At 40.0% G+C, this 27,989-nt stretch overlaps 1 protein-coding gene across 1 annotated transcript in view; it reads right to left on the bottom strand.

Moving 5' to 3' along the window:
- Positions 1–9,547: 9,547 nt before the first annotated feature.
- Positions 9,548–27,989, bottom strand: part of LOC126356065 (large neutral amino acids transporter small subunit 1) — a 341,790-nt gene continuing 323,348 nt past the window's right edge. The window contains exons 10-12 of the mRNA XM_050006764.1: positions 27,041–27,133; positions 23,047–23,102; positions 9,548–11,150 (exon numbers count right to left, since the gene is read on the bottom strand). Coding sequence (XP_049862721.1) covers positions 11,148–11,150; positions 23,047–23,102; positions 27,041–27,133 — 152 coding nt within the window. The 3' untranslated portion in view covers positions 9,548–11,147. The remainder of the gene's footprint in view (positions 11,151–23,046; positions 23,103–27,040; positions 27,134–27,989) is intronic.

Raw genomic sequence — 27,989 nt, 5'->3', positions numbered from 1 at the left:
GTACGTACGTGTAAAACATTGAAAGATCATACATTACGTCATAAAAGAACCAAGACATCAAAGGATACTGCAAGGGCATCGGAATTTCGTGAACAATATTAAAATGTTTACATTTAAAGTGGACATTCGTATGTCTGGATTCCCAATGATGTCGACCTTGACCCAATATTAAGCTCTTCAGTTTGGTTTTCGGGATGTAAATTTTCTTGGAGCACAAGTACCGTATTATATCATGTTTGGTTCTTTATTATGTCATAATGCCATCGCATCAAACAGTTGAAATTAGCCAGTACTGTGGAACTATTGTACAATTTATCTTGGCGGTTCCCGCATGCCCGCCCAGACGCGGGTGATTGCTGTGTTGCCAGCTGTACGCGCCAAGAGAAGCAGCGCCATAGTATAGTTCGCAAACTTACGTTTAGGGGGGAGCGCGCAGTTTATGAATTAAAGCCACCATGGCCACATTAACCCTTTCGTTGCTACAGAGACGTGCTCCCCCGCATTCCGCGATGTGCGCGATTTTGTCATCATTGCACTGCTTGCCTGTGCAGACACATGGTGTTTCGACTGCTTTGACACACTTTATCATTCGATTTCACAAAAACTATTTGGCCCAAAAATTTGATTTTTTTACACATCTTATTGACTGATACCTACCTACCCCCCCCCCCCACCCCTCCCCCCCCCCCAATAAATGAATTAATTTTGTTCTGAAGTTCAACACAGTTATTGTGCAGCTTTAGATGTAGTAAGCCATTGCACGAAATTTTGAAGAGTTTGCAGAGGTAAAAGTCCATAGCATATACTTTCCGTATAGTCGATTTAAGTTGTCACTAGAAATTTCACAAAATTGCATTCAAACGAATAAAATTCATGAATTAAGACACTTCGATATTGTTTTCAAATAAAGAAAAGATTTAGCACCAAACAAGGCTTGAACTCAGAATCTTTAGCTTAGCAGCCATACACTTTAAACATTACGCTAACACAGCTTTTGTTCAATTACTTTATTTATGACTGAAGGTTTCTAAAACTGAAGGCACTCGTCCGTGCTCTGCACTGCAATCAAGCTCTGGCAATGTCGTTCTCTGTTCATTGGACGACTGTGTTTTGTGACGTCAGATGCGCAGAACGAACCTAAACTCGGTTGTTGTTGTTGTTGTTGTCTTCAGTCCTGAGACTGGTTTGATGCAGCTCTCCATGCTACTCTATCCTGTGCAAGCTGCTTCATCTCCCAGTACCTACTGCAACCTACATCCTTCTGAATCTGCTTAGTGTACTCATCTCTTGGTCTCCCTCTACGATTTTTACTCTCCACGCTGCCCTCCAATGCTAAATTTGTGATCCCTTGATGCCTCAAAACATGTCCTACCAACCGATCCCTTCTTCTAGTCAAGTTGTGCCACAAACTTCTCTTCTCCCCAATCCTATTCAATACCTCCTCATTAGTTACGTGATCTATCCACCTTATCTTCAGTATTCTTCTGTAGCACCACATTTCGAAAGCTTCTATTCTCTTCTTGTCCAAACTAGTTATCGTCCATGTTTCACTTCCATACATGGCTACACTCCAAACAAATACTTTCAGAAACGACTTCCTGATACATAAATCTATATTCGATGTTAACAAATTTCTCTTCTTCAGAAACGCTTTCCTTGCCATTGCCAGTCTACATTTTATATCCTCTCTACTTCGACCATCATCAGTTATTTTACTTCCTAAATAGCAAAACTCCTTTACTACTTTAAGTGTCTCATTTCCTAATCTAATTCCCTCAGCATCACCCGATTTAATTTGACTACATTCCATTATCCTCGTTTTGCTTTTGTTAATGTTCATCTTATATCCTCCTTTCAAGACACTGTCCATTCCGTTCAACTGCTCTTCCAAGTCCTTTGCCGTCTCTGACAGAATTACAATGTCATCGGCGAACCTCAAAGTTTTTACTTCGTCTCCATGAATTTTAATACCTACTCCAAATTTTTCTTTTGTTTCCTTTACTGCTTGCTCAATATACAGATTGAATAACATCGGGGAGAGGCTACAACCCTGTCTCACTCCTTTCCCAACCACTGCTTCCCTTTCATGCCCCTCGACTCTTATTACTGCCATCTGGTTTCTGTACAAATTATAAATAGCCTTTCGCTCCCTGTATTTTACCCCTGCCACCTTTAGAATTTGAAAAAGAGTATTCCAGTCAACATTGTCAAAAGCTTTCTCTAAGTCTACAAATGCTAGAAACGTAGGTTTGCCTTTTCTTAATCTTTCTTCTAAGATAAGTCGTAAGGTCAGTATTGCCTCACGTGTTCCAACATTTCGACGGAATCCAAACTGATCCTCCCCGAGGTCTGCATCTACCAGTTTTTCCATTCGTCTGTAAAGAATTCGCGTTAGTATTTTGCAGCTGTGGCTTATTAAACTGATAGTTCGGTAATTTTCACATCTGTCAGCACCTGCTTTCTTTGGGATTGGAATTATTATATTCTTCTTGAAGTCTGAGGGTATTTCGCCTGTCTCATACATCTTGCTCACCAGCTGGTAGAGTTTTCTCAGGACTGTTTGTCCCAAGGCCGTCAGTAGTTCTAATGGAATGTTGTCTACTCCGGGGGCCTTGTTTCGACTCAGGTCTTTCAGTGCTCTGTCAAACTCTTCACGCAGTATCGTATCTCCCATTTCGTCTTCATCTACATCCTCTTCCATTTCCATAATATTGTCCTCAAGTACATCGCCCTTGTATAAACCTATATACTCCTTCCACCTTTCTGCCTTCCCTTCTTTGCTTAGAACTGGGCTGCCATCTGAGCTCTTGATATTCATACACGTGGTTGTCTTCTCTCCAAAGGTCTCTTTAATTTTCCTGTAGGCAGTATCTATCTTACCCCTAGTGAGATAAGCTTCTACATCCTTACATTTGTCCTCTAGCCATCCCTGTTTAGCCATTTTGCACTTCCTGTCGATCTCATTTTTGAGACGTTTGTATTCCTTTTTGCCTGCTTCATTTACTGCATTTTTATATTTTCTCCTTTCATCAATTAAATTCAATATTTCTTCTGTTACCCAAGGATTTCTAGCAGCCCTCGTCTTTGTACCTACTATCTGATACCTTTTAGTATCTCCAGGGTTCTTCCACGTATACAACCTTCTTTCATGATTCTTAAACCAAGTGTTAGCTATGATTAAGTTGTGCTCTGTGCAAAATTCTACTAGGCGGCTTCCTCTTTCATTTCTTAGCCCCAATCCATATTCACCTACTATGTTTCCTTCTCTTCCTTTTCCTACACTCGAATTCCAGTCACCCATTACTATTAAATTTTCGTCTCCCTTCACTATCTGAATAATTTCTTTTATTTCATCGTACATTTTTTCAATTTCTTCATCATCTGCAGAGCTAGTTGGCATATAAACTTGTACTACTGTAGTAGGTGTGGGCTTCGTATCTATCTTGGCCACAATAATGCGTTCACTATGCTGTTTGTAGTAGCTTACCCGCATTCCTATTTTCCTATTCATGATTAAACCTACTCCTGCATTACCCCTATTTGATTTTGTGTTTATAACCCTGTAGTCACCTGACCAGAAGTCTTGTTCCTCCTGCCACCGAACTTCACTAATTCCCACTATATCTAACTTTAACCTATCCATTTCCCTTTTTAAATTTTCTAACCTACCTGCCCGATTAAGGGATCTGACATTCCACGCTCCGATCCGTAGAACGCCAGTTTTCTTTCTCCTGATAACGACATCCTCCTGAGTAGTCCCCGCCCGGAGATCCGAATGGGGGACTATTTTACCTCCGGAATATTTTACCCAAGAGGATGCCATCGTCATTTAATCATACAGTAAAGCTGCATGTCCTCGGGAAAAATTACGGCTGTAGTTTCCCCTTGCTTTCAGCCGTTCGCAGTACCAGCACAGCAAGGCCGCTTTGGTTAATGTTGCAAGGCCAGATCAGTCAATCATCCAGACTGTTGCCCCTGCAACTACTGAAAAGGCTGCTGCCCCTCTTCAGGAACCACACGTTTGTCTGGCCTCTCAACAGATACCCCTCCGTTGTGGTTGCACCTACGGTACGGCCATCTGTATCGCTGAGGCACGCAAGCCTCCCCACCAACGGCAAATGACGCGCACTTTAAACATTTCGTTTCAAATACATTGACTGGCTCTGCGGAAAAGGTCAACAAAAGTCAAATTTCCTTAGTAAACATACAAAAATAACTTCGTTGTTCCGCAAGGCGATTAATTCTTGTCTGTCAGAAAGGTGGAAATAAAATTAATGACATATTTTAGCCTTTCGTAAATATGTGAATGTGTTTTAATTCATTCGATAGCTCCCGGCCACAGATATCAGCTTTGTTTTCATTTGAGGTGAGAGTAAACGAAGAGGAAACAGCAAAATCACTTAACATTTCTTTCTGCAAAAGAATCTATTACCTCATCAAAGTTCGTCACACATTTTGCTACATGAAAAATCGAAACGTCGTTATCTAATACTGAAAATGCCGTTAATACAAATAATACCCAATACTGGTGTAGTTTCTCGATCTGATTACGTCTGTTTTGTCACTGTCTGCTAGATAAAACAAAATAGGCCTTTCTAATACAGTTGCAATTTTGTAACACACCAAATAAACGAGACTGTTTCCGCCCAAATGGCCATTTTTGTAACACAACAGAATATAATCCATGAAGTAGCAATATCAAATGCCTATTAGGCCTACTACAAGCAAAAAGCTTTATGTTAGGAAATAGTTTCACATTTAATTCATACGCGCCAGCTTCTCAAGCATGAGATCGAAAAGTAGTATTATGAAATTTTTATATAAATATGGAATCGTCTTAATCTTCCATAGTTTGTGTGATGTCCTTGCTGCTTCTCCTTCGTCGTTCTAACAATTTTGTCACCACCGCTTCTGTAGCTACTCCTGCCATTGTCAAAATTTGTCAACCGATTAACTTCACTAACCCTGTCAGAATACAGGTTTAGTTATCCTGCGATGTATTTTCCGGATGGGCGTTATTACGTGTTCGAATAACACGTTTTCCGTGTTACTTCCGGACTATAACTTACGCGTCTCCTAGTCAGGGACTGTACAGCTGGTCTTACAAGTGTAGCGATCTGGCCAAAAATTTTCTGGCAAAATTTCATTTTCTTGGATACACCGAGAAGATAATACGTAATCTTTCTCACCTGTTATTCTTGTTAGCCGTTTATTTCCATTCTGGTAGTCTGAATCTATGGATTTCGCTAGTCATTATAACACTGATCATTCGCAAACCCAATCAACCACATAATCAGCGAGCGATTGGTATTCATCTGTTTACTCCCTCAGCTCGTATTGCCCCGCCCCCTTTTGTCTCCGGAAAGTTTATTTCTAGATGCGACGAGGATTCTCCTGACAGAGACACAACATACATTATGCATGCATTCAAGTCAACTTATGATTCATTCAGATATCAACTTAAAATGTGCTCAAAAATGTTCAAAAACCAACAGCGAAGCGTTTCAAAATCCCATGAATAATCGATAGACAAAAGTGCGCTGGATGCTAAGCGCTTTGTGAAACAAGTTTTTTTCCCTCGAGAATATTAATTTGGCGCCCCCTTCTTCTGGTAGCATCTAGCTGCTTGCTGCGACTGCTTGCACAGCCAACAGCTACATTCATGTAGCCAGAAGCAGAAGAATCTACTACTCATATGTAACAACTGCGCATGCGCATGAGCGTGCGCGTAACTGATAAAATATGCAAACAGTTGTGACTTCACGCTCATTGGAGGCAATTTGTTGTTATGAAGCAGTGCATAGTCTCCATAAAGCCTTTGACACATTTTCAATTGGCAGACGCTTGCATGAGCACTGTGCATCGTTGTTGTATATGGCGCATTTCCTTTGCAATTTAAGTTATTTTCGTTTATGTCTTATTGTTGAAGTATTATTCTGTAGTAACAGGATACAGTAATATCCTTTGTTAGAGTATCAGTTCTTACCAGTCACAATTACGAGAATTTAACTGAAAACTCAAACAATGAAAAATTCCCGGAATTCTAAAAATATCCCGGGTTTTTCTCGGTTTTCTCCCGGATGAAAAGATTCCCGGATCTCCCGGGTCGTATACACATTGGAGCTGTATACAGATGAATTTGGAATTTTAATTTTTGCATTGCTACAGAAGAATGCTTAAGATTAGATGGGTAGATCACATAACTAATGAGGAAGTATTGAATAGGATTGGGGAGAAGAGAAGTTTGTGGCACAACTTGACTAGAAGAAGGGATCAGTTGGTAGGACATGTTCTGAGGCATCAAGGTATCACCAATTTAGTATTGGAGGGCAGCGTGGAGAGTAAAAATCGTAGAGGGAGACCAAGAGATGAATACACTAAGCAGATTCAGAAAGATGTAGGTTGCAGTAGGTACTGGGAGATGATGAAGCTTGCACAGGATAGAGTGGCATGGAGAGCTGCATCAAACCAGTCTTAGGACTGAAGACCACAACAACAGCAGCAACAACAACAATTATAGCATCACTGGACTGAGTCTCTTTGGTATCTACATCTATACCCAGCAAGCAATCTTAAGGTGTGTGGTGGAGGTTACTTTGTGTAACATTGCCCCTTTTTGTGTTCTAGTCGCGTATGGCTCACAGGAAGAGTGATTGCTGGTAGCATTCATGTGGGCTTGAATCTCTCTAATTCTATCTTCATGATGTTTTCACAAAATATACTTGGAGAAAGCAATATGTGGGTTGACTCTTCTAGGACTGTACATTCTTGGAACCTTAGCAGTAGACCATAACATGATTGAGAACACGTCTCTTTCAGTGTCTGACACCTAAGTTGGGTGAGCATCTCTGTGATGTTTTCATGCTTACTAAATGAATCTGTGACAAAATGTGCTGCTCTTCTTTGGATCTTCACCATTTCCTCTCAGTCCTGTCTGTATGGCATAGATCCCATGACAGGCAATATTCAAATATTGGTTGAACGAGTGTTTTACAAGCTACTTCCATTGTTGATGGAGTAAATTTCCTGAGAATCCTTCCAATGAATCTCAGTCTAGCATCTGCCTTACTTGCGATTAATTTTGTGTTGTTGTTCCATTTCAAATCTCTACATGTGCATAGTCCTTGATGTTTTATGGAAGTAACTACTTGCAGTAATTGCTATGAAATTTTGTAATAGTACAATAAAGGATCTTTTTGTCTATGTATTCATGGTATGTTACACTTATTTTTAAGGTCAGTTGCTGCTCCATGCACCAAGCATCACTTCTCTGCAGGTCTTCCAGTGTTTTGGCATTTTCTTATTTTCACATCTGAAGACCACTTCTCCATTCAGAATGCCATTATGTGTTCTGTTTGCTAGAAACTCTTCGGTCCAGTTACATAATTGGCCTGATGTTTACTTCCTTAGGTGGCAGTGCAGAACTGTATTAGATGCCTTTTAGAAGTTAAGGAAATAGGTTCTACCAGGGTACCTGTATCTATTGCTTTCTGCATTGGAAGCAATATATTAAATGAGTCAACTGCCACCCTAAATAGTAAGTATTTGAGAAAAACTCCATAAAATTGTACTTGGTTAAATGTTGCTCATCTTTTGCCTCAATTTTTCAGTAAATTATCTGTGTTGTACAATTTTGTAGTTGTCTACTGATAAGAAATATACAATGAAACCTGGAAAACTGCCACAATTTGTAGTTTTAAGACATGCCTAATCAGTGCTCAAAACACCATAATGAAGTAATGCAAAAAACTTAATCATGATGATGATTTTAATGCTTTTTTTAAATTAGAAAGACCAGATTTAGCACTACATGAGACACAATGTATCAACATTACTTTCCACAAATTCCATTTAAATGAGAAGACTTGGGGGTGGTTACAATATATCTCTCAAATTAGGTGTTTACCCTAACTAATGCTAGTATTGTCATACTACCAGAATCTTTCACGTAACAGAAAACCTGCGCATCTAGGAAATAAAACACTACCAGCTGCATTTTTTTATTAATTGGCCCCTCACACTTAGGATACATACAGTTACACCCATGATTATGTATCATGGGGGAGTTAGTGATTTAATTTTTAGGGATTTGGAAACAGGTCCTCTGCTGAAGTGTGATCTGTGAAACAAGCACTTTCACTATCAGTTACTGTTCATTCAGATGACATAGTGGAACTATTGGAAACAAAGTGTAACTATTACTTTTTTTAAAAAAATATTTTTAGATTGCTCACTTTCTTGTTATATTTGTTGGCAACACATTAAAAAAATTTAGCACCAGTATGTGTAATTACTGTTTGATATTTGGAAAGATATATAATTTCGCTATGAAAACTGTTTTTTTGAAAATAGAATGCTACCTAATTTGCGCAAAACTGGTAGTTACAAACACTAAAAATCGTAACATGTAATAGCCCTAAAGAGGCAACAACATGTGCTTAACATCTCTACAATTTTCTGTAGGCTTACATTCAACTCTAAACATTATTTTCTAAATCAATAATGATTTAGACTACGCATATTGTACTAAGACCTTCATATTACTGTAAGCGAAGTTTATAAGCCAGAGGTCAGTTGAGCCTTCTTTGGGTGGAAATTTAATATTACATATAATATATTGGTAATATAGGGGCATTCATGTTAGACGTATACAAAAACATTTCTTTATATTTCAGTGCTTATTAATGTTTATAGGTTTATTTCTCCAGCAGTGTAAACAGGAACTCGAGACATTTTTATGTCCATTGGTACAGTTCAGTGTGGACACCATTTATAGCTCGACAGATATGCGAATGGCACTCCACTTCTCGCCACACATTCATAACCATGACAGTGTTACAGCCTCGCTGCAGCATAGATCTGTTTTCTCAGATCTACTAAATCTCAAATCCTTGTTCTGTATGCAGTGTCCCTGATAAAACCCCAGGCACTGAAGTCAGATCGGGAGACCAAAGGGGCCAGGATGTGGGGACCCCCCTCATCTTTCCCCTCTTCCAGTCAAATGCTAAGAAAACATCTCTTGGAGGATTGGGGGGGGGGTGTCAGTACCATTCGGTTGGAACATGTCATCGAGATGTGTGTGCCCTGTCACTGGTGTGCTTGTGCCTTGAGACTCAGTACTGTTCATGAAATGATGAGGATCACAGCTTGGAGATTGCACCTACTGACTGCATATTTACCCAACAAATAAAATATCAAGTTCTGAGGTGTGTGTAGCTGTAGGCTGAATACCCTTTATTGTGGCAAGGGTTTTTATACATTGTGGACAGCTATCCACGATGAAATCTCATTCACTTGTAATTATACTCATAATTATACTTTAAATAGAGAAAATTATAGAAATTACTACAAAGGAAAAAGAGGAAAAATAGCAAGTAAAAAATGTTTAGTTATTAATCATTATTTTATTTGCACTATCCTCCCATTTCTAATTTCGTTTTGTTTCTCAGTCGTTATGAACACATTGTGATATTCTGCCACTGGAAATTCATGGCAGTTTATACAGATATATATATGTACTTTTTTTTATCCATTGTCTATGTATTGTCCCTTTTCCTCTTATTACAAAACAGAATACATCTACATTTCAGAGTTTCAGCTCCATCCATTGGTTGTGTCTTTTAATTAAATATTTACAGTACTGAACAAAGTTTACAAAAATATATATTTCAAATGTGAACAGTAAATTCCATTCAGCTTGAGGCACTAGGCCAACAATAAAAGATTTGTTTGCAGTTATAAATAAAAAATTTATTGGTGTATCCCAAAATTCAGAATTTTGTTGGCATTAAATTACACTCAGGAACCATTAACATTTGTAACCAACCACAAAACAAAATACACACAAAGCATGTCAAAACATTACACTTAAGATACCCTCACAATGCTAATAACAAATGGGCATTTCTTCATATGCAATCTTCAGTTACATTATAATATGCAGGTTTGTGGGTGTGTGACTTACAATTTAGTATTGTCTGAGCTATGAGTAGTAGTGTGAAAGCATTGACATATAAGTACTTTCATAGTAATGACTGAAGTTTGTTACTGGAGAATGTTTGGATGGAACTGTGTATTTAAATAATAAAAAAATAATAAAAAAAACTGTTACAGTTGCACCATGCACCAGTACAAACCTTGAGCCAATTGTGTATATCCAAAAGGAAATGCAAGTTTCACTGCCATCCAGGGATGGCAGACTTAAAGTTCATACAGTAATTTCGGGGAATATGCAATTACAATGAAGATGATGCAAACTTTAACACTGCTCCTCATAAAGCAAATGGACTTCCAAGTTAAAAAATACAATCCTCGATTTTGTGTTTCACATATTCATTGTTCTCTGTTGCTAAGTAAACATAAAAACATCACCACTTGTTTCTTTTAAAAGCATTCTTAAAATCACATTTTACATACAATTAGAAAATACAAATAAAATAAAACTACCAGGAAGAATTCTGTACACATGGAGTATTTTAACTTATATGAAAGATGGATGATATGAGTGATTACACAGAAAATCACATTGATTTAGTGCAACTCATCATTCAGTAGTAATCTTCATGCACCAGTACATTTCTGTACTTACAATCCTAGCCTACATCATATTACTTTACAGTCCACAATTTCTGAGTATTTCAGAAACATCAACAAGTCACGTCACACTTGAGTCTTATGTGCAACTGTTAAAAATATACAGCCAAATATGTATTGTCAATCATCTGCAACAAGGTGGTTATTCTTGATTGAAGAGAGAAGTTAAATGAACATAAGCTGCTATTTTAAAATTTTAAATTTAATTAAATCTTATACCTCACATCCACACATTGATGAAAAGGGTAGAGAAGGGAGGACAAGGTTTGTCTGGGAAATAATGAAGAATGGTAATAAATAGTTTCAAAATGATACTTCCAATGAAGTCAATTTGACAACCTGACATATCCACATTTATACTTTTCTTTTTGTAAACAGGGACATTCTGGCAATACTCACTCACTCACTCTCATTCTTTCTTATCTTCTCTCTTCAAGCAAGTTGCACCATCAGCTCATATCATTGCCTTTTTGGTCCACAACTCTGATTTTATACCTGAGCTGGCTTCTGTGCACCAACAACCATCATGAGTTTCTGCGCAAGATGTGTTGCCGCTACTGCAAGAAAAAGGAGAAAATTAAGGATTTAGAGTAGCATACAGAGATGAGCCTTGGAGTTCAATTTTGAAACATATGATTGCTCTGTAGTAAATGTTTACATTTTCTTGCAATTGATCTGTATTAATTGCTTAAATGAGGGGCTTGATTATCAGTGGAAGTGAAGTTGTAAGACATCCTATTAAAAATTGGAAATTTTTCTAAAATACATTTTCACCTCATACTGAAACTGTGCAAAGCTGTGACTACCTGTTTTTTTCTTCTTCAGTGCAGGTGACAGAATATTCAGGTTAACCACAAAGTTTTGATCTTCCAAGGATATGCTAGTTTTGAATTAATATTGTCAGGTTTTATACAATTTTAGATGGTTCCTTGTCGTACAGACCAAGTGAGCTGCTTAATTTAATAATTTGTTTTTTAATAATGGATTTTAAATGTGTTAAGTATGCATATATAAAACTGTTGGACATTTTAATTTGTTGGGAACATTGTCAAACAGGTAGCAACAACTGTTAGAATACTTGTGTGTGTGTGTGTGTGTGTGTGTGTGTGTGTGTGTGTGTGTGTGTGTGTGTGTGTGTGGCGAAGATCTAAGTTATTGGGCTTTGACAACAATCATTACAAAGTGGCAGAAAAGAATAACTGACCATAAGAGTCACAGAGCAGCATGCTCATTACTTTGCCTGCATTTGGCTTGCCCATTCCTTTATTTCGTTTGTTTGTTTGTTTGTTTGAGGGTAAGGTCATGCATGCCCATTTCATAACCTTGGTTCGTCAAGAAGCAAAAAGGAACTATTCTTTAAACCCAATTTATGGATGGAAAGCGAACTAAGAACAATGAATTCCTCATGGAGAAAGGTCCATAAAATACACTGTAGAGACAGTGGAGGCCCCAAACCAAAGAGTAAATGCCCACATATTGCTAAGCTGAATAATAAAAAAAAAAAACCAAAACCACATTATAAATGGCGATGGCTAAAACAATGCCCAATATACAGTCTAGCTAAAATGATCTCCTCTCGGTAGAGGGTCTAATGAGGTTCACCAAGCCACTGGGAGAGGTTCAATTCCTCAGAGCTTGTTCCTTTGAAGAGAAGACCCGTGGTGGTGCCAAAATTACACCACCTTCTGGCAGACAGCAACACAGAGATGATCCAAAGGAATGAAAAACCTAGTGGACTGAGGTAGGAGGATTGCATGAAGTACTATCACTAAGTTCCACATGAAGGTTGAATCCAGAGTAGTTTCCTTAGGAAGTGAGTGAATTCCAAGAAGAATATGGGCCACTGCATTTAAGCCAAGGTGGTAAAAGGTTCCCACACATCAAGAACAATGGTAAGTAGCTTGAAGTTAAGCTGCCAGAGCAATAGCCCAAAGCCAACTCCGGGAGGTAACAGAGAAGGATAACGTGCTCCATACTAGGGTCAAGGAAGCCACCAAAGAATGAGGCGTATGATCGGTGGCCAGGCATGGCAGACAAATGGCATGTGTACCTGCTGAGAACATCATCATGTTGGTATGACAGCAGTAGTTCAGTAGCTTCTTTATTGAGGCTGTTGACCAGGCTCGTGTAAAAGTGCCAGTGGCCAATAGATTCCACGATGGTGGATTGTACGAGGTACATTCAAGTTCTAAGGCCTGCGATTTTTTTTTCTCCGGACTGGAAAGAGATAGAAACATGCGCATTGTTTTAAAATGAGGCCGCGTTCTTCATTGTCAATACGTCCCAGAGATGGCAGCATCATATGGCAGATGGAATTTTACCGCCAGCGGCAAGAATGAGAACTGTTTTAAATACTTAAAATGGCAACGTTTTGCGTACTTGAACAGCGTGCAATCATTCGTTTTCTGAATTTCTGTGGTGTGAAGCCAATTGAAATTCATCGACAGTTGAAGGAGACATGTGGTGATGGAGTTATGGATGTGACGAAAGTGCGTTCGTGGGTCCGACAGTTTAATGAAGGGGGAACATCGTGTGACAACAAACCGAAACAACCTCGGGCTCGCACAAGCCAGTCTGACGACATGATCGAGAAAGTGTAAAGAATTGTTTTGGGGGATCGCCGAATGACTGTTGAACAGATCGCCTCCAGAGTTGGCATTTCTGTGGGTTCTGTGCACACAATCCTGCATGACGACCTGAAAATGCAAAAAGTGTCATCCAGGTGGGTGCCACGGATGCTGACCGATAACTACATGGCTGCCCGTGTGGCATGTAGCCAAGCAATGTTGACGCGCAACGACAGCATGAATGGGACTTTCTTTTCATTGGTTGTGACAATGGACGAGACGTGGATGCCATTTTCCAATCCAGAAACAAAGCGCCAGTCAGCTCAATGGAAGCACACAGATTCACCTCCACCAAAGAAATTTCGGGTAACTGCCAGTGCTGAAAAAATGATGATGTCCATGTTCTGGGACAGCGAGGGCGTAATCCTTACCCATTGCGTTCCAAAGGGCACTACGGTAACAGGTGCTTCCTACGAAAATGTTTTGAAGAACAAATTCCTTCCTGCACTGCAACAAAAACATCTGGGAAAGGCTGCGTGTGTGCTGTTTCACCAAGACAACGCACCCGCACATCGAGCTAACGTTACACAACAGTTTCTTCGTGATAACAACTTTGAAGCGATTCCTAATGCTCCCCACATACCTGGCCTGGCTCCTAGTGACTTTTGGCTTTTCCCAACAATGAAAGACACTCTCCGTGGCCGCACATTCACCAGCCGTGCTGCTATTGCCTCAGCGATTTTCCAGTGGTCAAAACAGACTCCTAAAGAAGCCTTCGCCACTGCCATGGAATCATGGTGTCAACGTTGTGAAAAATGTGTACTTCTGCAGGGCGATTATGTTGAGAAGTAAAGCCAGTTTCGTCGATTTCGGGTGGGTAGTTAATTAGAAAAAAAATCGGAGGCCTTAGAACTTGAATGCACCTCGTATTAAGATGGTGTAAAATGGATTGGACATGCAGATGCATTAACAAAACACCTATAGTTTCAAACAAAGGAGGGTATCTCCTCTCTTAAAATTCTCTCTGAAGAAATTTGCTCTCTCCATTTAAAAGAGGCCTATGATCAAACAGTCATGTCCATAGCTCTCCCATGTCTTTAATTATTGCTGCCATTCAGACTCCACCCACAAAAACATTGCATCCATTACATTATTCCTGCTCATTCCATTCTTTTCCAGGCTGGCTACACTCAGTCAACCTGTAAATCAATTTTCATAGATCTGACTACTTTGCCTCCCAATGAATTTTCATCTGACACTTTCAGCCTGAATATCCCCACTGACATAATTATATAGGTCACTGTGGAAGCTTGTTAGAGATCATTTACAATGTGTAATTTGTAATACGTACTCCTTCAGTGCAGGATGATGATATCATCATACAATATGTGGTGTCCAGATTTTGTATGATGAGCAATGACAATTTTCAAACAATGATCTTGTCAGTATGTTTCCCAACTGGAGGTTATATAGTCAAAATCCTCCTTTTACTGGAGTTGTGGACAAGTTATTTTGTACACACATTGAGACACTGCCGTAGCCTTAAGTACCTACCTCTTAACACTAGATTGGCAGTGTTTCTGAAAATCATAAAATGCCATGAAATATTTTCATATTCGACTTGAACAAGTACTTTATTTTAGCTGATGTACAGTGTCAAAATTTTAACTTTACACACTTCCTCTAGCCCAGGCAAATAGAACAAATCGGATGCTTCTTTTGCATTATGTGTGGTCTAGAATGGACTTTAGGCAGCTTACAAAAGTACCATTTGTTCATGGGCAGTTTCTGAGAAAACCCCAAAGAAAATGATTTTTTTGGCACAGGAAAGGACCAACTGTGGGGATCGACACTTTTAAAATTACTACTCCTAGAAAATCCTTGAAATTTTTATCATATAGTCTTAAGACAATATTCTTGGGGAATTTTCAGTTTTTTTTAAATATCATTATCCATTACTTAGACACGTAATGTCCAATCTGAGGTGTAATTGTAGTTATAACTGGCATAGTGAACACATGGCAGTGGTTCTGAGGTCACCGAACTATGCTTTTAAATCACCATTTTGTCCACCAATAAAACTTTATGATACCCTGTCTCTCTACAATGGACACTAGACATCCATATAAATTTGCCTTAAGTGGCATTGCAGTGACAAAGAAGGGGTAAAAACGTTCTCAACATGCCTGAAAATAACTTAAAATGACTGTTGAAAGGTATGTAAAACTGGAATGATGGAAAAACCAGTAAAATATTTCTAACAGTTTTACTCTTAAGATAAAAGTAATAAGCCAGGCGTTTTCAATGAATTGGTATCAATGAGCAAAGTATCCAGAATCAATGGAAAGGAAACAATTTTGTGTTATCCTTATATTGTGCATAGTTATGCCAAAGTATGTAAATAAACTGTTAAAACTTTACTGACCTAAAGAATTTGTTTTTCAAAGCAGCACACCATGTTGTAATGGCAAAAAGAAGGAACCAGTAGGAAAATGCTCTTATTGGAGCACTAAAGGTGAATATCTGCCCCCTTATAAGACACTGACAGAAAACAGGGGAACCAGCTGCCTATGTTCTCATTATGCCTTCCTTACCAACAATGTAGCAGAGAGACAGCGTTGGCGGAGGAGAGAGGAGACAGCGATGGCGGAGGAGAGAGGAGACAGCGATGGCGGAGGAGAGAGGAGACAGCGATGGCAGAGGAGAGAGGAGACAGCGATGGCGGAGGAGAGAGGAGACAGCGATGGCGGAGGAGAGAGGAGACAGCGATGGCGGAGGAGAGAGGAGACAGCGATGGCGGAGGAGAGAGGAGACAGCGATGGCGGAGGAGAGAGGAGACAGCGATGGCGGAGGAGAGAGGAGACAGCGATGGCGGAGGAGAGAGGAGACAGCGATGGCGGAGGAGAGAGGAGACAGCGATGGCGGAGGAGAGAGGAGACAGCGATGGCGGAGGAGAGAGGAGACAGCGATGGCGGAGGAGAGAGGAGACAGCGATGGCGGAGGAGAGAGGAGACAGCGATGGCGGAGGAGAGAGGAGACAGCGATGGCGGAGGAGAGAGGAGACAGCGATGGCGGAGGAGAGAGGAGACAGCGATGGCGGAGGAGAGAGGAGACAGCGATGGCGGAGGAGAGAGGAGACAGCGATGGCGGAGGAGAGAGGAGACAGCGATGGCGGAGGAGAGAGGAGACAGCGATGGCGGAGGAGAGAGGAGACAGCGATGGCGGAGGAGAGAGGAGACAGCGATGGCGGAGGAGAGAGGAGACAGCGATGGCGGAGGAGAGAGGAGACAGCGATGGCGGAGGAGAGAGGAGACAGCGATGGCGGAGGAGAGAGGAGACAGCGATGGCGGAGGAGAGAGGAGACAGCGATGGCGGAGGAGAGAGGAGACAGCGATGGCGGAGGAGAGAGGAGACAGCGATGGCGGAGGAGAGAGGAGACAACGATGGCGGAGGAGAGAGGAGACAGTGCCAGTGGGAGAGAAAGAGGGGAGGCATGATGGTCTGTGATAGTGGTAGTAAAAGAGGAAGAGATGTATAGGCTTGGGAAGGGGGTGGGGGTAAGATCCTCCCAGACTGGCAAACTTTAATTCGTAGGTATAAGGGAGGGTGCATTTTGGACTGAATTTTAAACACATAGTTGTAGAGGGCAAAAAAAGTTGACTCCTCAGAATTTTTGAGCTTCTAAGGTTTGATGGAGATGGTGGCAGTTGGAAAGAAAGAATACATCAATGGGAGAAAGAGAAGACATAGGAAGGAGGGGAGGGGAGGGGGGGGGCAGATAGTGGCTGTGAGAAGAAACTGCTGACTATGAAGGCTTAAGTACACAGATAAATTGGGACAAAGGATTTAAAAGTATAATATCCATGTTAAAAGTGTGTGAATAAGTTCGTATGCCAAAAATTTTTGTGAGCTATGTAGAATGAGGATCGAGATTGAGGCAACTGGCTCCCCACCTTTCTATCAGAGTCTTTTAAAGAGGAACATCTTTGCTTTTCCACTGGTTATGTACTTCCTTATTTCAGCATGAAAATGCCTTACCTATGTATTGTTGCTCATGGTAACAAGTTTCATAAACTTTAGGCTTTCATACATTAACTTTTTATAGAAACCTCTAGACACATTTAGTGTACGTGGTCCATATCATACTTCCACTTATTCCACACCCAACTTCGTTGTTCTTTTAACCCAAGTCATTGGAATCTGCTAGATACACTTAGCATAGGTAATTTCAGTTTTACATACACATTTTCTGCACACGATTTTGTGGCACTTTACACAGTTGTTGCTGGCTCTGTTGCCTTTGGAGAGGCTGATATGGCACCTCAATTTTCTGCATGATTCTGGCCCCATATCCTCTTCTTATATCTGTTCTCCTTCCTGCTCTTTCATTCCCTCGAGTTCATCAGGTGCAGTATGACCTACTTCCTTTTAATTTTCTTGTTCGTTATTATTTTGTAGGTGATCCATGCATCTGCTGCCTTTGTATCCAACATGGAGTAGAAAACATGCATCGCCAATGTCCTACATGCAACATTTGTAGCATATTTATAGGTCATTTGATCTACCACGTCCACCTCATACAAAGTGTAGAATATTATCGTTTCCAGTTTTTTCTTTCTCTACTACTTTCGCATGTGGTGTACTCTGAAGTATGACATTTATACTTATCTTTCCTTGGTACACAGTCTTGGTGCAATCTGTGTTATACACTCTTGGTGCAGGATGTGATGGAGTGTATTTCAACATTTGGATTTCTTTTATCACATCAGGAATTTCATGACAGATCTTGTTCATTGTACCAATTAATGTTTTCTTTTCTTAGAGCTGCTTAGCAAGTTGAAGAGACGAGAAGTAGTTTTCTGGTATCACATTTCTTCCTTGATTTAGAAATAGTTCCATGAGACATAGAACAGTGTATTCTCAGAATGGATGCTTCTCTCTATGCATATCTTCTTCTCTGCGCTAAGGGAAAGCATTACACATACACTTTGTTCTCTACATGGGTAGCTACCAGAATTTGAGACCATATTTGTTGGGCATCTAATTGAGTGGCCTTGCATCTTGTTTCACTTGATGATAGATGCTCATCTGTGGTTAAATTTTCTTCAAGATTGTAAGAATGAACACTGCTTTCCATTAACTTTCCTCAAATTTCAGACAAAAGAACAAATTTGTTGGCTGGCAGCCATTAAGCTTGAATTGGTTTTTAATCAAAATGGAGAAATCTGAAGCTCTACAAATCTGTTCCTTGCTCTTCAACTTCAATGAAATCAGGCCCCTAATAATGTGGCCGAAGATCACCTGCAGACCTATCTTTTGTTCAAACAACAACAACATGAGTGTATGTGACAGTTATAAAATTTTTCAGTTTGTCACGTAAGATGGTCCAGTCATTGTTTATTACTACATTACGAGCATTTGATTCTGTGTGTGTCTTCATGAAGCATAGGACTGCTTCATCAAAAACAGGGTGGAATGCATTGATGATAGAGTTGTCTACTCATTGGCAAGTGTAAGTAGTGAGACCACCTCTCCCACTTAGTTCCATTCCTAGTGACCATCTTTGTAGAGGCATGCAAGTGGACCTGCTGCGGAAGGTGAGGTGAGAACTGGTGTAGATCAGTATTTGAATCCTGCTCTACTACTCCATCCTAATTCACAATGTCTTTATCTTCACTTGCCTCTGGTACAAAATCCTCATCTTGATCTGTGAAGTCAATTTCCTATTCAGCACTGGAATTCTCTAAGAGGTGTAACATTTCTTCATCACAAAGTCCACTCTTGAGCAACATGTTCAAACACAGCTTTCATCGACAAAGAGCATTACCTGGATGACTGAATGACACAATATAATCTGTGGCAGATGGAACTGTGCCTCTGCCAAGATGCAACAATAAGCAGCAACAAATCTGTATGATTACTAATTGTTTTAACTTCACTGTTGGATTATTTACATATATCCAGAAGAGAAATTACAGTGGTGTCAGATTGAGCTCTTCTGCCATTCTAAAAATGCCCAAGAAAATAAACATTTTGTAAATCTTAATACATCACCATAAAGAGCAGAAAAAATTAGGGCAAGTCATGTGATTTCCTGAATCAAGTACCAAAAAAATTGGATATGACAAAAGAAAAATGTATGACAGGGTCTTTTGATCCCATCCGCTGTTCTAGTGACTGGACTAGTCAAAGTTAAAAAACAGTATAGATCAACTAAGATAAAAAATTAATAGTGCCATCAGTACAATGAGGACTTAAGTATTCCTTGCCTTATAATTTGGTGAAAATATTTTACAGTATTTGACAGGCTCTGAATGTAGTAAATTGAAATTTAGCAACTACATGTAATCAGAAGTTCCTTGTGCATGTAGAACCACAGCAGCTTTGAGGACTACAAGCATCAATGGTTCTTTTATCTCTCCTTTCCACCTATTTCTTCATTCTATATAGAAGTTAAAAGTTGAAACAATATGGCTAATAAATGGATCACAATTTCACATTTTCTGATAAAAAATTTCATGTCTATTCACAACCATTACAAACATGTTATAATAAAACACTGATTTTACACTCCTGTAAATCAAGATAACATAAACAGCTTTAAAAAATTTTAAGTAGTAAATAAAATATGTCAACAGGCACTCTTCTAGTGTAAGACAGACAGACAGAGAGAGAGAGAGAGAGAGAGAGAGAGAGAGAGAGAGAAATATGGCACTTAGTTATTAAGATTATAATTATTTAAAGCAGCATCCAGTGGCATGGTTAAAAAGTATCAAAATTTATCACTGTAATTGCTATATGACTGAAACCAAGAGAGCTCATCAATATTGGTGATAACAGAAATCATCCAGATCTAAGCAATGTGTCATACCATCCACACACATCATCTTTGCCATTTTCAGTGGAGAGTATAAGAAACAAGCATCACTCTCCACAGTGAGAGTAATGGGAAGCAAAGAGTTAAGCACCACCATCATTGTAAAATATATACAGACCTATAAAATCAATGAAGCCTCCTGTAATAAAAGTTGCATTTTTCTCTCTAAGGAAGAACTGTGCCTGGAACCCTTTATATACACTCCTGGAAATTGAAATAAGAACACCATGAATTCATTGTCCCAGGAAGGGGAAACTTTATTGACACATTCCTGGGGTCAGATACATCACATGAGCACACTGACAGAACTACAGGCACATAGACACAGGCAACAGAGCATGCACAATGTCGGCACTAGTACAGTGTATATCCACCTTTCGCAGCAATGCAGGCTGCTATTCTCCCATGGAGACGATCGTAGAGATGCTGGATGTAGTCCTGTGGAGCGGCTTGCCATGCCATTTCCACCTGGCGCCTCAGTTGGACCAGCGTTCGTGCTGGACGTGCAGACCGCGTGAGACGACGCTTCATCCAGTCCCAAACATGCTCAATGGGGGACAGATCCGGAGATCTTGCTGGCCAGGGTAGTTGACTTACACTTTCTAGAGCACGTTGGGTGGCACGGGATACATGCAGACGTGCATTGTCCTGTTGGAACAGCAAGTTCCCTTGCCGGTCTAGGAATGGTAGAACGATGGGTTCGATGACGGTTTGGATGTACCGTGCACTATTCAGTGTCCCCTCGACGATCACCAGAGGTGTATGGCCAGTGTAGGAGATCGCTCCCCACACCATGATGCCGGGTGTTGGCCCTGTGTGCCTCTGTCATATGCAGTCCTGATTGTGGCGCTCACCTGCACTGCGCCAAACACGCATACAACCATCATTGGCACCAAGGCAGAAGCGACTCATCGCTGAAGACGACACGTCTCCATTCGTCCCTCCATTCACACCTGTCGCGACACCACTGGAGGCGAGCTGCACAATGTTGGGGCGTGAGCGGAAGACGGCCTAACGGTGTGCGGGACCGTAGCGCAGCTTCGTGGAGACGGTTGCGAATGGTCCTCGCCGATACCCCAGGAGCAACAGTGTCCCTAATTTGCTGGGAAGTGGCGGTGCGGTCCCCTACGGCACTGCGTAGGATCCTACGGTATTGGCATGCATCCGTGCGTCGCTGCGGTCCGGTCCCAGGTCGACGGGCACGTGCACCTTCCGCCGACCACTGGCGACAACATCGATGTACTGTGGAGACCTCACGCCCCACGTGTTGGTCAATTCGGCGGTACGTCTACCCGGCCTCCCGCATGCCCACTATACGCTCTCGCTCAAAGTCCGTCAACTGCACATACGGTTCACGTCCACGCTGTCGCGGCATGCTACCAGTGTTAAAGACTGCGATGGAGCTCCGTATGCCACGTCAAACTGGCTGAGATTGACGGTGGCGGTGCACAAATGCTGCGTACCTAGCGCCATTCGACGGCCAACACCGCGGTTCCTGGTGTGTCCGCTGTGCCGTGCGTGTGATCATTGCTTGTACAGCCCTCTCGCAGTGTCCGGAGCAAGTATGGTGGGTCTGACACACCGGTGTCAATGTGTTCTTTTTTCCATTTCCAGGAGTGTACAAAGAAATGGCCTGTGTACTTTCACACAATATTATGAAAACAATATATTGCTACTCACCACATAATGGAGATGTTCAGTCCGAGTCTGGCACAACAAAGAGACTGCTAAAGAAGTAAGCTTTCAGTCTTTTGGCCTTCTGAATATAAACAATACATACATACATACATGCACATTGCACATAAACACATGAATGTGTGTGTGTGTGTGTGTGTGTGTGTGTGTGTGTGTGTGTGTCAGGGAGGGGGGGGGGGGGGGTGAAAACTTACTTGTTTAGCAGTCTTTTCTTGTGCCTGTCTGTGACACAACATCTCCACTATACGACGAGCGGCAATCTATCATTTTCATAATACTGTCATTATTCCATCCTGGGTTTTCCAATGTTTTATTTTCACATAAAATATTCTGTTGGATTTACATGAGCATTAAAAGATACCACTATAGTTGCTAAATAATCACAGAAGTAAAAGGTTAGCAAGAGCTGGAACAAACACACTATTTTCCCAAGTATTCTATATGTATTAGTTCGGGACTAGGGATCTCAGAAGCGAAGAAAATGTGTGTGAATAGCACATCTTTTAGACTCTTCACATATTTATGAAAATCATTACTAAAATTATTTTATTCATTTATTTGTTCATTAAAGCAGCACTGGTGTTACCACATGGAGGAAATGGCATCAGAACCACAAGTAGTGTTTATTAACTTGCTGAGCCAAAAGCAATACATTAGTGTGCTGTACTTCAAGCTGTCTACTGTACTTCTATTCTAAAACACAAGCAGCCAGCATTAAGTCAGCAGTCAGGATGTAGTAATATCACTCTAATAAGAATTAGGTCAGTAAAAATGCCAGAAAGAGTAAGTGAATATGAACACATCTACAGATTCTCCTGTAACAAAGTTTAGTGCTTTGCTAGTGTTAGAAATAATAGGTGCCAGCACATCACCAAGTGCTCCCAAGTGTAGAAATTTTCATTACCTATACAAAGGTTGACAGAGAAAAGTGAAGAACAGATGGTGCTCCCATGCAGTAGTCACATTTTTCACTTTGTACTTTCCTTACAAAGAAAGAAAATTAATGTTAGTGGATAACAGAATGACTCAGTACTGGTCTGCTGAAATCACCTTAATTTGTAACTCAAAAGCAGGCTCACAACAGTTCATTCTGTTGTTCAGCTAGCTAACTTTGTTACTTTATTTATTCTACAATATGTTCATGGTGCACGATCTAAGCCTGATGTTACAGTTTAATGGTTTATGACAAGCTCAAGAGCATATTGAGAAATAAGTAGTAATTAAAGGTGTAAAAGAAATTTTGAGCCATTCTGTTGTATTAAGCAGAGATACATTAAGTGTTATCAAAAATGTGGAAATAAATTTTAAAAAAACCTTTGACTGTGGCCGAACAACAACCATGAGTTTTTGGAGGCAATGTGTTGCAGCACCTGGAAAAAGAAATAACCAGAAACATCTAACTTTCTTAGAAAAATTGAGAACTTAAAAAATTACGATGGCACAACTTAAAAATAAAGGAAGAGCCAATATACCATGAAATTAAATACTTTTAAGAACAAAAATCATAATATTAAGACATAGATGTTGGTACTTCATATGAACATAAAAAAAATTCCATAATATTCCCTCCCATCAGTCTGTCTTATGATACTGGCATGTTGCTCTAGAAGGCAACTACTACATTCAGCAACTTCTAGTTTTTCATATTTCCATGCCACTCCCATGAGAAAAAAGCACTAGTGACCATTCATGCTGCTCTTCTTTGTATATGTTAATATCTCTCTAAGTTTTACAGCGAATGTCAAATATATTCTGAAAGTACAGCATCTGGGAGCATTAAAGCAATCTCAAGTTCAGTGCTTCCCAATGAATTATTAGACTGTTCCACATGCTTATTAATTGAGATAAAGGTTATAATAAGAGAATGTGGTTGGGCGAGTGGCTACTATCTACAATTATGAGATGTAATTTGTTTGAAGTGCAAAATATTATGGTGATTTAAACCAACATCTTAGTTCACTATGAAATTATTCATTGCATGAATCATAACATCTATGCCAAAAAACCATTGACCCATTAGAAATTATTCATATGCCATAGGCACAAAAATTTGATTGCTTTAATTATGATAAGAGATCAATGAGGTATTTTTTGGATCAAGCTATTCACTCTTCATGTACTTCCAATAGATAACAGATAAATACTTGCTGGATATACACACACATAAAAAAAAAAAAAAGTTTTGCATCACCTTGGTTCCAGAACCTGTACAGAAAATTGGAAGAGAGACCAACATAAACATTATTTCCACCCTTTTTATTGCTCATGAAAACCACACATTGCATGTTGTACCACCATACAGCGAGACCTTTGGAGGTGGTGGTCCAGATTGGTGTACACAATTATACCTCTAATACCCAGCAGCACATTCTCTTGCATCGATGCATACCTGTATTCATTGTGGCATACTATCTACAAGTTCATCAGGGCACTGTTGGTCCAGATTGTCCCACTCCTCAACGGCAATTCGGCGTAGATCTCCGAGTGGTTCATGGGTCACATCATTCATGAACAGCTCTTTTCAATCTATACGAGGCAAGTTCAATAGTGTTCATGTCTGGAGTATGTACTGGTCACTCTAGTCAAGTGATGTCATACCCTGAAGGAAGTCATTCACAAGATGTGCACGATGGGGGCGCAAACTGTCATCCATGTAGACAAATGCCTCGCCAATATGCTCCTGACCAAGTTGCCTCCAAACACGTCTCCAACGATTGTCTGGTTAAGCATATGCAACACTCATTGGTGAAGAGAACATATGCCAATCCTGAGTGGTCCATTCGGCATGCTGCTGAGCCCATCTGGATCATGCCGCATAATGTCGTGATTGCAAAGATGGACATTGGGAGCGAAGTTGCACATAATGCAGCTTACTGCACACAATTTGAGTCATAATAAGATGTCCCACGGCTGCATCAAAAGCATTATTTAACATGGTGGCGTTGCTGTCAGGGTTCCTCTGAACCATATTCCATAGATAGTGGTCATCCACTGCAATTGTAGCCCTTGGGCAGCCTGAGCGAGGCATGTTAGCAACAGTTCCTGTCTGTCTGTATCTCCTCCATGTCCGAACAACATCCCTTTGGTTCACTCCAAGACACTTGGACATTTCCCTCGTTGAAAGCCTTTCCTGGCACAAAGTAACAATGTGGATGCAATCAAACTGCGGTATTGATCATCTAGGTATGGTTGAACTACAGACAACATGAGCCGTGTACCTCCTCTTCCTGGTGGAATGACTGGACTGATCGGCTGTCGGACCCCCTACATCTAATAGGTGTTGTTTACATCTTGGGGCGGGTTTAGTGACATTTCTGAACAGTAAAAGGGACTGTGTCTGTGATAGAATAGCCACAGTCAATGTCTATCTTCAGGAGTTCTGGGAACTGGGGTGATGCAACACTTTTTTTGTTGTGTATATTAAGTTTGTGTATAATATCATAGTGCTTCTGTTTTGCATGTGGGTATTCCAGATGCTATGGGCTTGTTTATTGAGTGTCGTTTTTTATTTGTGCTTCACTGTTGCTATTATTTGGCAGATAGTGAGTAGAGCTGTGGAAGCTAAAAAAATGGAGTGCCAAGTGAAGAAATCTGAATATTTCAAACATATTCTTCTGTCTGAGGTCAGTAGAGGGGTGACAGCAGCAGAGCCAGCAAGAAACATTTGCACTGTGTATGGGGATAATGCCATTGCACAAAGCATGGGAAGAAAATGGTTCTCTCATTTGAAGGAGGATTGTTTTGACATTAAAGACTCTCCACATTCAGGGAGACCTTCAGGGTTAGATGAAGATCACTTAAATGCATTAATCCACAATAATCCATGTCATTGTGCCTAAGAACTGGCAAATGAGATGAACTGTGATCATTTCACCATCATGCAAAATTTGCATGGAATGGGGATGGTTTAAAAGTTGGGAGTGTGGGTACCACATACTCTAAGCTAAAAACACAAAAATCAGCAGGTGGCCACATGTGTATTCCTGCTTGCTCATCATCAATTGGCTTGTGAACAACACCAACCATTTCTGCCCTGTATAATTACTGATGACAAAGATGTATGGGACAAGTCTTGCTTGTATCTAGTCCTATTGCAAGTATATGAGCCATGAAGCAAGGGGTTGGGAGCAGGGGTGGGAGAAGGATGGACAAGGATTTGTGTAGGTTCGGTGGGGTGTAGAATATCACTGGACTGGAGGAGTGGTGGGAAAGATATTGGGTAGTATATTCCTGATTTAAGAGCACGATGAGAGGTAGTCAAAACCCCGGCAGAGAATATGGTTCAGGTGGCCCAATCCTGGGTCATAATGGTCATGAGGGGACTGCTCCCTTGTGGCCAGACAATGGGAATGTGAGAGGAGATGACAGAGAGACAAGGCATGGGAGACCTTTTTCTGTACAAGGTTGGGAGGGTAGTTTTTGTTTTTGAAGGCTCTAGTGAACCTTTTGTTTATTTGGAAAGGGACTGCTCATCACTACAGATGGAACGACCACAGGGTGTCATCATTCTACCCTGGATTTTCCATTGTTCAACAATGTAATGAACTGAGAAGTCTATGAGATCTTTATCCAGCAACAGACAGCAAATGGATTACTGCTCCAATGACTTTTTCAGTGCACCTTCTCAAAAGTCTGAAGTCATTAATACAGTTCCCCTATGAATTATGCTCTTATTATTTCCTCTGTTGATTCATTAAGTTAATGTTTGTGTAAGCCTGCAACTAGCATGTCTTCTTTCCATTTTATTTTCCATATAGCAGCAACACACTGTACACTCCTGGTGGGTCTACTGGTAGTGTACAGCAGAATCAGGTTCTCCCTAAATATCTTTCTTAACTGTGTGTATTTTGCCCACCCATCATCATTTGCTGCCCTTCATCCATACGAATTTCTCCAGGACTACTTTTTCAGTGTCAGAATTATAAAGTCAATCATTTACTTTTTGGCTTAATTTTCATTATTGTCTTCTACTCTTAATTCTAACCTGCCTGTTTTAACAGCTGTCTCGTGAACCTAATGAGTGCTTTATTATGAGTTTTTTTTTCCCTCCTCCCCAAATGGGTTTCTCTATGTGCCTTAATTTGTCAAACAAATATACGATACTGTATATGATACAAGCTGAGCAACCTGCAACTCATCCCAATAAGTCTTAACCTGTCTATGTGCTTATCTCATTCAAGGTCTTCCTTAGAAGAATACACCACCTATATGAAGAGTGTAACAGCCATTGTGAAAGTTTTCGAGGAAAAGGAAATGATGATAAAAATGTAAGTAGGCTAACAAGCATGATTAAACACTTTGAACTTACCTAAAAATTTTTGTACTGGCTTTGGTTTATTCTTCCAATAGACAAATATCAGGTAAACAGGAACTGATGTGAGTATCATAAGACAGCCATAGCCTAGAATGTAAGAAAATAGTTTTAAGTGTCTCATGCCACAGAAACATTTTGCAAGAAAATATTTACTCACAAACAATTTCAAAACTATCTTTTCAAGAACTTTTCCAAGAAGAGATTTCAGCAACCTGCCATTAAACATCTAAGTAAAATGGTAATTCAGTCAGCCAGTAAAGCTTATCAACCAGTTCCATTGACAATTTAACATCCTTCAGAGCAAGCCACAGTGTCGATACAAAACATCCGTTCTTTTGATAATCTCATAACTATTCAACACATGAAAAATGAAAAATTAAAATGTCAAATTATCACTAATTGGATGCTACTGTGATGTACTTGGCATCAAGATCACAATATTTATTAACAAAACTTACTTTATGATACTAATTCAGTGACTAATTCAATCAAATAAACCATTCATTTTGTGTATCTCACAACAGAGAAGTATTTTAAGGAATTTGAAACAAGTTAAGAGTGTATTAACACAATAAAACAGCTATTAGAAATTAATAATAATTATCATTAAACTGCTATAAACTATTTCCATTTAAGCTTAGTTACATTTGGAGAAAAAAAACTTTTGTTTTATCGGCTGTAGAATTCTAATTATAGCTTAATGTCGACAAGATCGTATTGACATTTATTATAAAACAATAGTTATTTGTCTGCCAAAAGACTAAATGTATGTTTTTAATTAATGTTTCTGCTTGCCATGCAGTTATTGGGTGTTACCTATAAACAGTAAATTTTTACCAATATATAGTTGTCACAATGGACATCTTGTTTTGGCTATAAATTGCTTCAGTTCTGAAAGGCTACCAGACCCATAAATTAAAATAGAACCTGCAACCCTAATTTA

This window comes from Schistocerca gregaria, chromosome 3, assembly GCF_023897955.1.
Source record: "Schistocerca gregaria isolate iqSchGreg1 chromosome 3, iqSchGreg1.2, whole genome shotgun sequence".
Lineage (NCBI taxonomy): Eukaryota > Metazoa > Arthropoda > Insecta > Orthoptera > Acrididae > Schistocerca > Schistocerca gregaria.
This window is presented reverse-complemented; position numbering and strand designations above follow the sequence as displayed.